The sequence below is a fragment of the Stegodyphus dumicola genome, chromosome X1, assembly GCF_044657685.1.
Source record: "Stegodyphus dumicola isolate Sdum_Otavi_A_Nest chromosome X1, ASM4465768v1".
Taxonomy (NCBI): Eukaryota; Metazoa; Arthropoda; class Arachnida; order Araneae; family Eresidae; genus Stegodyphus; species Stegodyphus dumicola.
Window position 1 is genome coordinate 16,678,322 of NC_140780.1, and position 14,211 is coordinate 16,692,532.

At 34.7% G+C, this 14,211-nt stretch overlaps 1 protein-coding gene across 4 annotated transcripts in view; it reads left to right on the plus strand.

The window, feature by feature from the left end:
- The window catches only part of LOC146993095 (serine/threonine-protein phosphatase Pgam5, mitochondrial-like), a 79,248-nt gene extending 75,732 nt beyond the window's left edge, over nucleotides 1-3,516 (plus strand). For all 4 annotated transcript variants that reach the window (XM_085807085.1, XM_085807088.1, XM_085807086.1 and 1 more), the window contains one exon: nucleotides 3,250-3,516. In XM_085807085.1, the coding sequence (XP_085663211.1) occupies nucleotides 3,250-3,397 (148 nt within the window). In that variant the 3' untranslated portion in view covers nucleotides 3,398-3,516. The remainder of the gene's footprint in view (nucleotides 1-3,249) is intronic.
- Nucleotides 3,517-14,211: the final 10,695 nt, after the last annotated feature.

Below are 14,211 nucleotides of genomic sequence, written 5' to 3' on the forward strand. Positions count from 1 at the left end.
AATTTATGTAGAAGGAAATAAGTGCAGCAAAGCAAAAACGAATGTAACATGATTAATGAAGGCAAATGATAATGAAACATAAAACTATATCAAAAATTGGAAAGCATTGAAAAATTATCGTCATTAATTAAAGAAGAAATATTTTTGTAAATGTGGAAGGGTTCAAAGAAATCTAATTGACTAACTGAATAAGCTTTATGAATAATTTTTCCTTGTTCAAAATTAAGGTTAAGTGCCCAGTTATGATTAGTTATAAAAGTTTTGTAAGATTTCAAGGCATTTTCAATTTGGCTGATATATGTCAAAGCATACTGACCTGATAATCCAAAATTACACAAGAATTAAAATCAGAGATGGAATCTTTTAAGAATTGAACTATGAAATTTTAGTGAAGGTTGCAAAAATAACCTGAAAATTGAATTTGTGGAGAATCCAAACAATTTTGTAACAGATTGAGAGATAAAAATGTTATGATAAGATTGTTAAGATTATTTTTAATAGCTGAAAGTTTTTATGACAGCAAGAAGAATATTTTTGAAAGGCTTCATCCCTATCAGTGGCAGAAGTTCCTCTATCAATGGTACTGATTTGATATAATTAGTTTATCAGAAAACAAGTATTCTGAAAAGAAAATTTAAGAGCATAACGTATATAATATAGTAGAAGTCCAGAAATCCGCAAAGCTTGGGACCAGAGGTTGTGGGGATTTTAGGATTTTACAGATTTCAGGACAGAAAAGATAAATAATAATTTTCAGACTAAAAGTGCAAGATAAATAAGGCATTTAATTAAATTATTATACACATTATTGCAATAACTTATTATATGCATTAAATTATTATTATATATATATAAATTGACTATATATTATTCATTGTATTATATATACACAGCATCGAGGTTTGCCGATTTCGCCTTGTGCAAAGATTTCGGATTCCAGTGTTAGAATCACTGTTGCTGTAAAATTTCAACAGCTTTTCTATACGATTCTGCCATAAACCGAGGAGTAGCACCTGTCTCCAGCTTTTGCACTTTTTGCATTGCTGTCAATGCAACGTGTTTACGTTTTTCAACGTTGCAAGCAGTAAAATCATGAGTGCGTTCCTTATCTGTAATTGTATTGAAAAGGGCTGAAATTTAAAATATTCTTAATTTATCCACAAAACATCCGGATTAAAAAAAAGGCAGCACTAAATAATCCCGTGAAATAAATAAGCTCAGAAAACACAACAATGTGTATTGTGAACTGGAAAGAAGAGTTGAGTGAATCGTCTGCTTTTTTACTTCGATGCAGTTTAGAGAGGGAAAAAAAACGTTTATCATAATGACGATAATTTTGTATTTCCGTTATTATTCGGTAATCATGACGTCATTATTCGGTAAGTATTTTTTCTTCAATACTTCGTACTCAATGTTGCAGTTTCCGGAACCAATAAACTGAATGTTTATATTTTAAGAGGCAACATGGATTTCGGGTTGGCGGATTTTCGGTATTCGACTGTAGTAATATAGTGTGTAATGGATATTTTTAAGTTAGCAGAAAAACATCATTTTGAATGAAGCCAATGAACAGAAAAATATTATGATAAAAATTTCAGTTCTAGATCAAGTATTTTGATCAATATATGAAAAATTGCAGGATGAATTTGCGATTTCTGCATTTCTCATAAATGAAACCCATCTAGTAAATGATGACCATATTTCTGAGATCAAAATGTGCCTATAAACTGATGAAGTGTTATGTTCCTATGTTTGTATGTAGGTTTTTATGTAATATAAACATTTTAATGTAATATGAGGCATGTACTATAAATTTAAAATATGACACACCATATATAGCAAATACTATGAAACAGGATTTTTAACACTAAATTTCATACGATATTTGTGGGTATTTTAAAGAAAAGGAGTTCTTTTACTTTGTTATTATATCCATTACTTTTACTGCTAAAACAGAGCAATTAAAAGTAAATAACTAAATAGCTTCCTTTTTTGCAGCTACCAGCCTTCTAGCAAACCAAAAATATAAAATTTATAATTTTATTTTATAGACATATAATAGCCAAACTGGATAGTATTGAAATTTCTGGTCCAGGAATATGAATTATACATGTTTTTGAAAGGAGAAATTTAAAAAAAAAATTGATAGCAAATGTCAATTGGACACTTAATCATAATTTTGAATTTTGATTTACAAAAATTATCCATAGAGCTTCTTGAGTTAGTTAATTAGATTTCTTTGAACTCTTCACATCACATTAGTAAAAGTTTCTTCTTTAATAAATGGCTTTAATTTTTCAACGTTTTCATGATTCCAATACCTTAGGTTTTTCACTTTTCATTATCATTTTCTTCTACAGATCACGTTACATGTGTTTTGCACGTTTCATCATTCATTTCTTTCCATGTGAAAGCTTTTTGCTCTTCTGACTGCCACAATTTCCTTTCCCTCTTCAGAAATAGAGAGATGTATGGCTGGTTACTCTCAAAATTGATTTCAAAATCTGAGCTGAAATGTTTTTCTGCTAATTTTAGAATATTTATAGTCTTTTTAACATTATGTAACATTATATTAAGACAAAAATGGGATACTTGTCCATATAACTTCTTGCTGTGCTCCCTGGAACTGGCCTTTAGTCAGATAAATATGGACAAATTTTTCTTAAAACATTGCCCGTCCTTTTTTTTTTTTTTTTTTTTTTTTTTTTTTGTCTATATGTGAGTGTTTTCAGCTAAATGACCTGTCGGCTAAGTGTATTATTGGCTAAATATGAGTGTTGAGTAACTGTCCATGTTGTTACGAACCCATGCTGTATATATATATATATATATATATATGTTGTGCGATTTTAAATTCACTTAGTTTGAAATCAAGTTTTTCTAATACTTGTACAATAGCTGCTTGTACAATAGCTTTCTAATACTTGTACAATAGATAATAATAATTTTACTAAAGAAATATTGATTATATGATCTAATATTAATTTTAGTATGTAAAGAGAGTGAACCCATAGGTATTAAGTTTAATTCCGTAAATTGTTTTAAAATAACTTGAATGTAAATTGTTAAAAATGTTTTATGGGGACTTGAATTAAATCATGAATAACAAATTTCAATTGGAAAAAGAAATTAAATTAAAAGGGTTCATGCATTCACATATGCAGGTATACCTAATGTGTATTAATGTGTATGCCCACACACGTTTTATTTGATTAAGTATTATGCTTTTAACAGTTATTTTACTTTTAGTCTATTGCAGATTAAACCTGGTGCAGGAAAAAGGCTTTCCTTGCCTCATGCCAGCATAAGTTGGGTGGAAATTCATGGTGATGGTATAGTCAGAATCAAAAGAGTTGGAGATTGTGGCCATATTGCACCAGATAAAGTAACTGATTAAATAACCAGATAAAATTCTGTAATTGGTTAAGCCTTTGCTTAGTTGTTTTATGATCCATGTTAAATTTTGTATCATGTTTATTCTGTAACTTTTGCTATAATTAAATACATAAAAATTTATATATTCTGTTTTACTTGGTGTGTAAACTAATTGCAGAATATTGAAATTTTCTTGCATTTCTTTGATTCTTTCACACAGCAGTTAATGTAATTTATGTTAATGTTAATTATGCTGCTTATCAGGAATTTTATGTTTTTTCTTTTATGACAGAATATATACACAAATTTAAAAATCATGGCATATTTAAGGTAAAAAGGTTACTAAGAACTATAATTTTTATAGTTCTTGGTAACCTGTTTAGGACCGTGATCACACAATTCTCCCTTTAGGGCCCATAGTATCATATATGTGATCAGCTATTCCGAGTCTTAAGTCCCATGATCACACTAGTGTGATTTAAAATCGGAATGTTTCATTTAAGTTCTTAAAAAACACTAGATTGGGGTTGAAGTTTATTATGTTTTTTAATAATGTTCCGTAGAGCTTTGACCATCAAAGAGCCATTTTGGTTTCGCTATTTTGGCTGGATCAGAAGAATTTCAACTTATAATTTATTAATTTGCAACATTTACATTTTGTTACATTCCATTTCCTAATATTTTATCTATATTTTGAATACCCATATGTAAGTTTATAAAAATGTTTGCCTTTTATGTACTTTGTTGGGAGGGATTGACATGTCAATTTTTATATTCATTAAAAAGCTGCTTAACTATCACCAGGTAGATAACTAGATGCTAATATGCAAGTAATTTCATTATATTTTGTTTGAACATACCAAAGTTTTGCTAATGTGTCCAAATTTTTAAAGTGTCCTTTTTTTTTTTTTTCCCCCTGACAGTGTATATCAGGGGTGACTAAACTTCAAGACAATAGGAACTGCATGATAGATTTTAATTCCCAAGAAAATAAACTTTGTAACTTTTATACTGGGAAACTAGGTGTTTTTTTTTTTTTTTTTTTTTTTTTTTTCTTCAGGTAGAGAAACCGAGAATTTTGTTCCAATTTCCTTTATACCTCTCTGTTTATAATTATTGTTATGTTATTTTAGTTAATAAATTAATCAGTAGCATAGTCATTGGTTTACGATTACATAAAAAATGTTATTTGAGTAAATTACAAATCATTATTTAAAAGAAAATTGAGTGTTTTTTTTTTTTTTTTTTTTTTTTTTTTTTTTTTTTTTTTTTTTTTTTACTCATGATCAGTCTTTTAGAAAGGATAAATTAATTGATACACACCAATGCACGCTGCAGAAAAACTGTTATTCAAGAAAGCGTATTTATTTAAAAATAAGGCATTAACTTGTTTAGGCTTTTGCTTAAAAAGTAATTTTGTTTCTCCATAGAATTAATATAAGGACCAACATACTGGGATCATTTAAATCTTTGCATCCTAACCTGAGGAGTAGTTAAACATCTTTCCCCAAAACTTTGGAATAACTACTTTTACTGATGCTCAGTGTAGAAGAATTCACCAAGAAAGAAAAAAATTGCAATTTCAATGGTGTTTAAATAATTAGTATTTCAGTGTGGCATCCAATGGAATCTGTCAGAATTTTTTAGTAATCACTACACTGCATTATTGAAAATTCTCGAACTATCTCTTGAATCATATGGATAATTTTGAACAGAGATAACAAAGTTCCTGCGCGTTATTGAAAATTCTCAAATCATCCCAATAATTTTGGACCTAGATAACAAAGTTCATGTGCAGCATTGAAAATTCTTGAAAGTGTCTCTTGAATTGTCTTGATAATTTTGAACACAGATAATGAAATTCATGTGCATCATTGAAAATTCTCAAAACCACATCTTGAATCGTTAGGATAATTCTGGACGTACATAACCTATTGCTAATAAATCATGGTTCATGCCAGGCTATATATAAATGTTACGTCTAGCACATATTCCATCTGCCTACTGTTATGAAGAAAAAGTTTCGACACCAAGGTTAAATAGTTTTACTTCTAGGTACCATGTTATATCTGAAATTCCTATATTGTTAAATGTTAAATATGAAACTACTTGCCGTAAAAGGCAGTAATCGTATAGTGAAATGTGTACAGCATTTTTGCGTTGTGAAAAAAATGCATTCCGGGACCGCGCCGTGAGAGGATCGAAAACATAAAACATATACAAGATATAAAGGAAAAGTTCATATTAAATATATAAAGAAAACATACTGTAAGAGGTTCCAGATTAAATATCAGTTTATTCAATTACAACACAATAAGAAAAATCTTAACCTCATCTGAGAATCTGTTCATTTAAATTCATAAAAAAACTTAAGGTTTGTCTGGTGATTTAAAAGAAAGGAAAGGGAAACAATTTAAGGCCTGAGAGTTAAATTTTAGATTTGACGTTTTTTTTCTGCTAAGGACGTTTTTGAAAAGCTTGCCTAAAGTTCAAACACACCAAAAAAAAATAAAACTTATCTTGAAGGGACATCTTGAAGCGGAGGACTCTTATCTTATCCCGCGTTGATGTCGGCCGGGCTCATCTTGACACTGGTTCTAAAAATGTAGACCCACTTCACTACTGTAGAACAGAAACAGGAGCACTGCTGCCCAGGACGGCTATCCGCTTGGTCCTGAAAGTCCTATGTCAACACGCAGGTAACTCGTTCAAATTTCGCCGGTCAGAAACGTTGTTGCTAGGAAATTACGGCTCGCCTGTTCTTACTCATCCCAAGAGCAAGCTTCACGGGTAACGTCCCAAGTAAGTTCCAGAGTAACATCCACAAGTCCAGCCAACCAGTAAGTGCGCGAGTCCAAAAGTAAGAGTGTCCAGAGTAAGTGTGTATCCAACTCGAATTTCCTTCGTCTCCTTCACCAAACGGGCTTCCACTATGGCTTCACTTATCGCCCCCTTAATTATGGCAAAATCTTCGTTTTCAACTCCAGAATGCGGAAAAAAGGGTGATCGCGCATGCGCGCCCTTCTTCACTTAGCCAACAACCGGACCCTCAATCGCCAAAAACCTGAATGACTTACATTGAAAGACAAGTAGCAACCTTTGACCTTTCCGTCACGTACTTTCCTCTCTTAAGGTCAACTAACAATGAAAATTCTTTCTCGAACATTCTAAAGCGCACGAAATCATGACTTGGCGAAAATTGCCTCCCTTTCCCTGCTTCTTTCACAATGAATAAAAGTTTGTACAAGATTTGCAAATAAAAGAAAATAAATAATATTCATTTATACTAAATAATATTTCCCGAAGCATCTGTTTCTCCCCAAAATTAAAGCCTTAAATTAAATAATTCAGAATCTAAATAAAATTTAAATTTCCATAAATCATAAAATCATTCACATAGTTTTTACAACGCTATCAGATAATTTCTCTACATAACATTTCTTTCCCCTAAGGAATTAAATTTTGGTTTACCAAAATTTAGCAGACAGACACTTCTTGAAATACCATGACTCATACTGTGCAATAAGGCTAAAGGATAACATAATGTAACAATATTTCACACGACTACTTGGTACAGTGACATTACTGACACATTAAATTTCAAGTCCAAAATGTGCAAGTAAAACAACAAGATTAATCAAAGCAATTACTAATTAAAATACTCAAGGAAGATCATCAAAAATAATTAATCAAAAACATCAATTAAATCACTTAATTAATTACATAGAAATATTCAGAACACATACAAAAATAAAAATAAGGCGTTAATCACAAACAAAATATGTCTAAGATCAATCAATAATGACAAAAAAAAATTTTTTTTTTCTCCAGTTCATTGCATCACACTAGTGTTGCAGTCTCTGTGTGGCCACAATTCTGAACATGTAATTATCTATTCATTCCATTTCAGTCCATTAATGTGAACAATTTCACCTGAGGTCGAACACATTCTACTATTGTGATAATTTCTGCTGAGCACAATCATGGAGCACATTAAATGAGTACGGAGTTGTCAATGCAATCGAGGGAAAACCCTGTAGTTAGAAATCATTGTGTTAGCAACTCCCCCCCTGCAGCCTTCAACGCGAAAAAATGAAAGCAACCAACCCCGGAATGTGAACTCAGCACCACAATACTCCTTAGTAGAGGAACTTGACCTTAAAAGAAACCAGATTTCACCCTCCTACGTCTCACCTTCGACCAAGGAAGAACAATCACTCTTTCAAAGTTGAAGAAGACTTTATCTTTCAATTTTTCCCTTACGATAGATAAGCCACTGAATGTGTTCGAATACACACACCTGAAGAAAGAAATAATCTAATCCAATTGCTCACACCACAAAAAAAATAAAATAAATAAAAATAAGATAATTAACGCGCCGCAGATACATAAAATACATTCCTGAGAAAATAACACACTAATAATTCAAACAATTCCAAATAAAATATGTCACATGAACGTATTCAAACAAAGAGTAAAGATCCCCCTAAGTACTACGAAATTGAATAACTTCCCGGAATGAATCCCAAACAATCACGTCTAAGAACAGAAGCAGCCTGATCAGGGCCCAGCATCAGAAAAGAAAAGAACGTTACAACACAAGGAACCTCGGAACCAGCCGAAAATACCCCACACATAAAAAAAATCAGAAAGAAAGAAAACGTGATTGTCCAAAAATTCAATCCAAGTAAAATCAATTCCGAAAATAGCATCCAGAATACGCTGTGCAAATACCCATTAGAATTTTATCCAAGACACACAAAAATAATAGTAATAATACAACCTAATGCATATACAAAATAACGTTTGGCCAAACTGAAAAAGTCAAACTATATACAACAAAAAAATATATATCTATATGTATATATTTCGCTAAAGTCTGATTTACTGAGTCCAAAAATAAATGTTTGCAAAGCCCTACATTAGTAAGCAACAAAACCCTGCGAATCCCTACGTCTCAGGTTATAAGGAATATCAGGACATTGATTATGAATTCTCTCTGGAGCATCAGAGTTGCACGCCTGCAATGAAGGAAAGTTTATACGTTCAGGTACCTTTGTCAATCTATCCACATGTACTACCTGCGACTGCTGTGGGCTCGTAACTGACTCAATTTTAAAATTCACTTTGGTGACCTGTTCGACCACTCTAAATGGACCCTTATTAAACTTCGCAAATTTCTTAGTCAATCCAGGCCGCAACACAGGAGTATAAAGATACACCATATCCCCTATTTTAATATTTTTTGAAAAAACAACCTTGTCTCTAATCTTTTCCTGTCTTTCAGCCGCTTCCGTTAAGTTTTTATTTACTAAAGAGAAAACCCTGCGGAGTCTTAAAATTAAATCCCTTGAATAAGTGTCTGTGTCACGATAAGTCTTAAAGTCTGTTTGTGTCAACAAATCAATAGGTAAATTTAAATCTCTTCCATAAAGAAAAAATGCTGGGCAGTCCAGTAATGCGCTATGCCGTCCAGTTCTGTGCGCTAAAAGTGCGAAAGGCAAATGTCTGTCCCAATCTTCCTGCGTCTCACTCACAAGGTGGCTGAGAGAATTTATTAGAGTAGCATTTAAGCGTTCAACGACTCCGTCAGACTGCGGGTGGTAACTGGTGGTGGTGTGCTTAGTGATGCCTAATTTCTGATATACTTCTTTTATTGCATGTGAAATAAAATTCGAGCCCCTGTCAGTAACTACATGTAAAGGCACACCGTGAGCCGAAATAAAAAGTTCCAGTTTTTCTATGATAGATTCAGAAGTAAAGTCTTTCAAAGGATAAGCCTCGGGCCACCTCGTAAAATAATCAGTGATAACTAAGATGTATTTATTTCCCTGTAAAGTAATGGGTAAGGGACCAACAATGTCCATGGCTATTCTTTCTATCGGACGGGAAGCCACAGGCATTCTCAGAAGAGGAGCCTTGTGAGAAGGCCGGTGACCCCTCCTTCCGATACAGGAATGACAAGATTTTACATAATTATGAATGTCCCTATACATGCCTTTCCAATAAAAGGATTTTTGAATACGTTGCAGTGTGCGATGGAACCCGGAATGTGCCGCCACCGGCGAATCGTGGTGCTCTTGCAGAATACGTGAAACTAAAGATCGTGGAACAACCAACCTGTGCAGTTTTTGCCAACGGGTACGTTGCTTAGCATATTCACAATATAAAATGCCATTACGCATAAAAAATTTCAAAAAATGAGGACTAGGAGTCAAATTTTTTTTTATATCTGAAATAATCTGCTTACAATGCATATCTGAACCCTGCTCTTCTTTGAACGTCTGTAATAAGTCTGGACTGACAGAATTTTGAACAAGGTGCGTTACATTTACTGCTGTAGACAAGAAATCAGCTGTTACGTTCAATTTCCCTGGTTTATGTATTATTGTATAGTCAAATTGGGACAAGCTCATAATCCACCTAGCTATCCGAGAAGTGGGATCCTTCAATTTTAGCACGTGGGACAGCGACGCCTGATCTGAATAAATTGTGAACCTTTTCCCTAAAAGGTACTGGCGAAAAAAGGCAGTAGCCCAAACTACTGCTAAAACTTCCCTTTCAACTGTACTGTATCTGGTCTCCGGATCTTTTAACTTCCGGCTTGCATAACAAATTGGATGCCAGAACCCAGTATCATCCTCCTGACAAAGAACAGCTCCTAAGGCTAAATTGGAAGCGTCCGTACAAAGCGAAAACGGTTTGGAAAAATTGGGTAGAGTTAAAATAGGTTCCTTTAAAAGTTCATTTTTAAGAGTGTCAAAGGAATTTTGAGCTTCATTGGTCCATTTAAATACAACTTTGTCTTTTGTTAGCTGTGTAAGAGGAAGAGCCTTCTGTGCGAAATTAGGTATAAATCTTCTATAAAACCCTACAAGCCCGAGAAACCTTCTAACTTCTTTTCTATTCCGAGGAGGAACAAATGCTTGTACAAATTTTAAATTTCTGTCATCTGGTTGTAAGATACCTTTTGATACCTTAAATCCTAGATAAGTTATTTGGCTTTTGAGAAAATGACACTTGGACGGTTTCAACTTAAGATTATGATTTCTGAGTCTGTCAAAAACTATTTTAAGCTTTTCAAGGTGTTCGTCAAAAGTACTCGAAGCTATCACAATGTCATCTATGTATATGCCTATTTTTAACGGGGACAGATTGGCTAAGACAACAGACATGAGCCTTTGAAAGGAACTGGGTGCATTGCGCATTCCGAAAGGTGTCCGAAGCCATTCGTAATGCCCGGAAGGGGTCGAAAAACCACTTTTAAATGTGTCATCCGGGTGGATCTTCATTTGGAAAAATCCCGAAGTTAAGTCCAACGTTGAAAACCAATTCGCATCACCCAATTGTTCCACAAGCTCGAGCATATTGGGAAGAGGAAATGAATCTTCAACAGTTTTTTCATTAAGTTTCCGAAAATCCGTCACTAATCTATACGTATTATCAGCTTTCTTTACAAAAAGAACCGGCGCACTATATGGACTATCGCTTTCTTGAATAATATTGGAATCCAATAATTCTGTTATTTGCCTATCTAATTCCTCGCGAAGATGAAAAGGCACTTTGTATGGCTTTTGTCGAACCGGAATACTATCCTTAAGGTTAATATTGTGTAGAATTGTATCGCACCTCGTTAGCTGAGTTACAGAAGAAGCGAAAATGTCATTGTAATAGCTTAAAAGCTTAGTCAGGTGCTGCTGCTGATCCGGTAACAAGTGAGAAAGGTCAAATTCTCCCCCCCACGACTCAAAATCCTCTCCTTTCTCCATGGTCGTCGTGTTATTCACGCAAGCAGTTTCTATTGAAGACACAGTAACAGGAAGAATAGATGCTAACTTAGTTCTTTTGTTAATATGAATAGTCTGTGGAGTAAAATTTGCTATCTTAACGTTAAAGGTCTTAGAATCATTATTTAAATTAACTGATCTTGCCACAGAAAATTTACTATGAGAGTTTTTATCAATCAGCTCTAATAGGACTGTGTCATGCGAATCATTAAACGTAGGAGCAATTACCTTTACTATATTCTCAGAAAACGGCAAAAGTTTATGTTTACGAACTGCATAGCAATAATCCAAGGAATCTATCGGTCTCGGAAAGAGACAATTTGAACTGTCCCACCAACGTAAAGCAAAATTTTGCCCAAGTAATTGTTTAGTGCTAAAATCCAGCATGAGGGCATTATCAAGTAAAAACTGTGTTCCTAAAATGGCACCATAGTGCAAAGAAAAATCCTTGTCCTTAATGAGAAAATCAACAGGAAAAATCCTGCCTTGCAATACTACGGGAAGTGAAACTTTCCGTGTGATTAGAACATTCTGATTAGAAATTCCTTTTAAATAAAGTTTACAAGGAGAAAATGAAACTTTATCCCCTAACCCTGCAATAATTTTTTCCTCTATAATATTAACCGTTGCCCCCGAGTCTATCAAAAATTTAATTTCTGTCTGTAATATAGAACCCTCTACTATTGGTAATGAAGATTCTCCTGTAGTGACTACAAAGACGGATGGCACCTCCGAAAGGGCATTCGAGGAAGAAATGAAAGCGTGTTTCTCCACACCCTTTTCTAGTTTAAATTAAATGTCTGAGCTTGGTGATTCAATTTGCTACCAGTTGCACCTCGATCCTGAGATGCTACCTTCAAATGTTCGGGTGTCATATGAGAATTAAGTGTATTCGCCGTTCCTGCCTCTCTTTGTCGAAATCTGTGATCTGATCTACCCTGCTCGTTATTAGACCTGCCATTTACATAACAATTTCTGCTTATGTGTCCTACCCGGTTACAACGGAAACATCTAGGCTGTAAGGATCTCGACCGAGGATTATGCACCATCAAAGATTGCATTTGGCTCTGCAAAGTATTCATCATCTGTGTCAACTGGGTTAAGTTCTGTTGTTGCAATCGAATAGCCTCTACAAGCTCTACATTATCACCCGAAACACAAAGAGTGTCCTTGGAATTTACCGTACCCGTAGTATGGACCGCCTTAACTTCCGCTGACTGAAAATCTGCCTCAGCATGGTTTTTTATCCACATCTCTTCCTCCAAAACTGCGTGGTTTTTCGCTGCTACAAATGATTTATGATTATGGGGCAAAAGCAGACGTCTAAGGTGCAAATGCAATCCTTCTAGAAAAACAGATAATAGCAATTCCTGTCTCTGAGTCTCTGCTGCCGGATCGCCCATCCTTTCTACTGGCACTGTTTTATAAGATAAAGCCTCGATACGCGCAGCGAATTGTCTGACTGACTCCCGCGGCTTTTGAAATGCCTGTATAAGGGAGCGAATATGGGAATGTAGACTTTGAACTGTTGTAAACCTGTCCTTCAAGGCACCTACCAGGTAGGAAAAATCAGCTTCGCTCCTCAAACGCGGATTATTCCTAACAAATTCCGCGGCTTCCCCCCCAAGTTTAACCCGAATTACCGTAACTTTATCTGACTCCGTCCATCCTACATGTGATGCTATCAGTTCGAGTCTATCTAAAAAATCAGCTAGGCTAATGCTATTTTCTCCTCCCGTAAAAATAGGAACTGACTCCAGTGGGTCCAAGCCAAAAACTGAAGTACCCTTTACGCCCGGGGCTGTCTCTTCCACTATCTCTACTGATGGGTCAGGCTGTCTAGTAGAACGGCGCGTTTTCTTCGACATATTGCCCTCTAATAGTTTTGAATCATTCAAAAAGTTTCCAAATTGTCAAGCTAATTTAATCAGCTGCCAGTTACGCGCAAAACTTAAAAGAACCTCCACTCATTGACAACTCCGGTACTTTTACAGAAAACATAAGTATCGATCATTACATCTAAAACATACTGAGTATTTCGAAAGCCTCAAAATTTGAAATTCACAAGCCTTCTTAAAACCAAATACTTTTGTACTAGTAAACAACCTAACATGCACAGTATGAAATCATTGAATCACACGTACTAAAACACTATCTTTTTGGTTAATATTATACCAAAACAGTTTAACTAATCTTAAATTCAAGTCTTAAATTAAATTAGAGAATTAATATCCTGCAGTAACCAGTAAGCAAACATAATTCAAAGCAAAACCTTAATTAGTCCTCACACATAAAATTTAACACTTTCATAAAACAGTAAGTTATACAAAGTAAATAAATTCAAAAAAATAAGTTACTGATTCGATCCTTCACTAAGCAGAGGTCACGGCACCAATGTTATGAAGAAAGAAAGTTTCGTGAGAGGATCGAATAAACACAAAAAAAATATATATAACTCATCTGTTAAGACATCTTGAAGTGGAGGAGAGCTCATATCTTAGCTCTATCCTTACGTCACTTGGCAAATCCGCAAGACAGAGACTCGAACGGCACGACAATAAATTACATCAGCTATACCGTCAAATCTTACGCCTGCTACTGGTTTCCATAGAAGAAAATTATTCCCACTGGAAGCAAGAGAACAGCTTACACCGCACGGCTGTCTGCCTAGACTCTCAGCTCCACCAAGGAAAACGTAGACAATTAAGCTAGGCATTTTAGAGAACGGCTAACGCAGGCTTCCAGTTGACTAAGGTGACATAATTCCTTCTGTTTTCAAGTCGGAGTTCAGAGGACATCGTCCTGACTTTTGCCGATACAGATAGAGACCCAAGTCTCTGTTAATTTTTTTGTTATTCGCTCAACAGTTTTTTTTTTTTTTCTTCGCATTTTGAGAAAGCCCGCGGCCGGGGAGCATAATTGCCGCTCCCCGCACTGCTCGATGCCGACTAAATCTTTTCCTTTCTCCGGTCAAGAGTAAGTGTGTCTCGCCTCTTAACCAAACGCGGCCGGGGAGCATATTTGCCGCTCCCCGCCGGAAAACACCTCT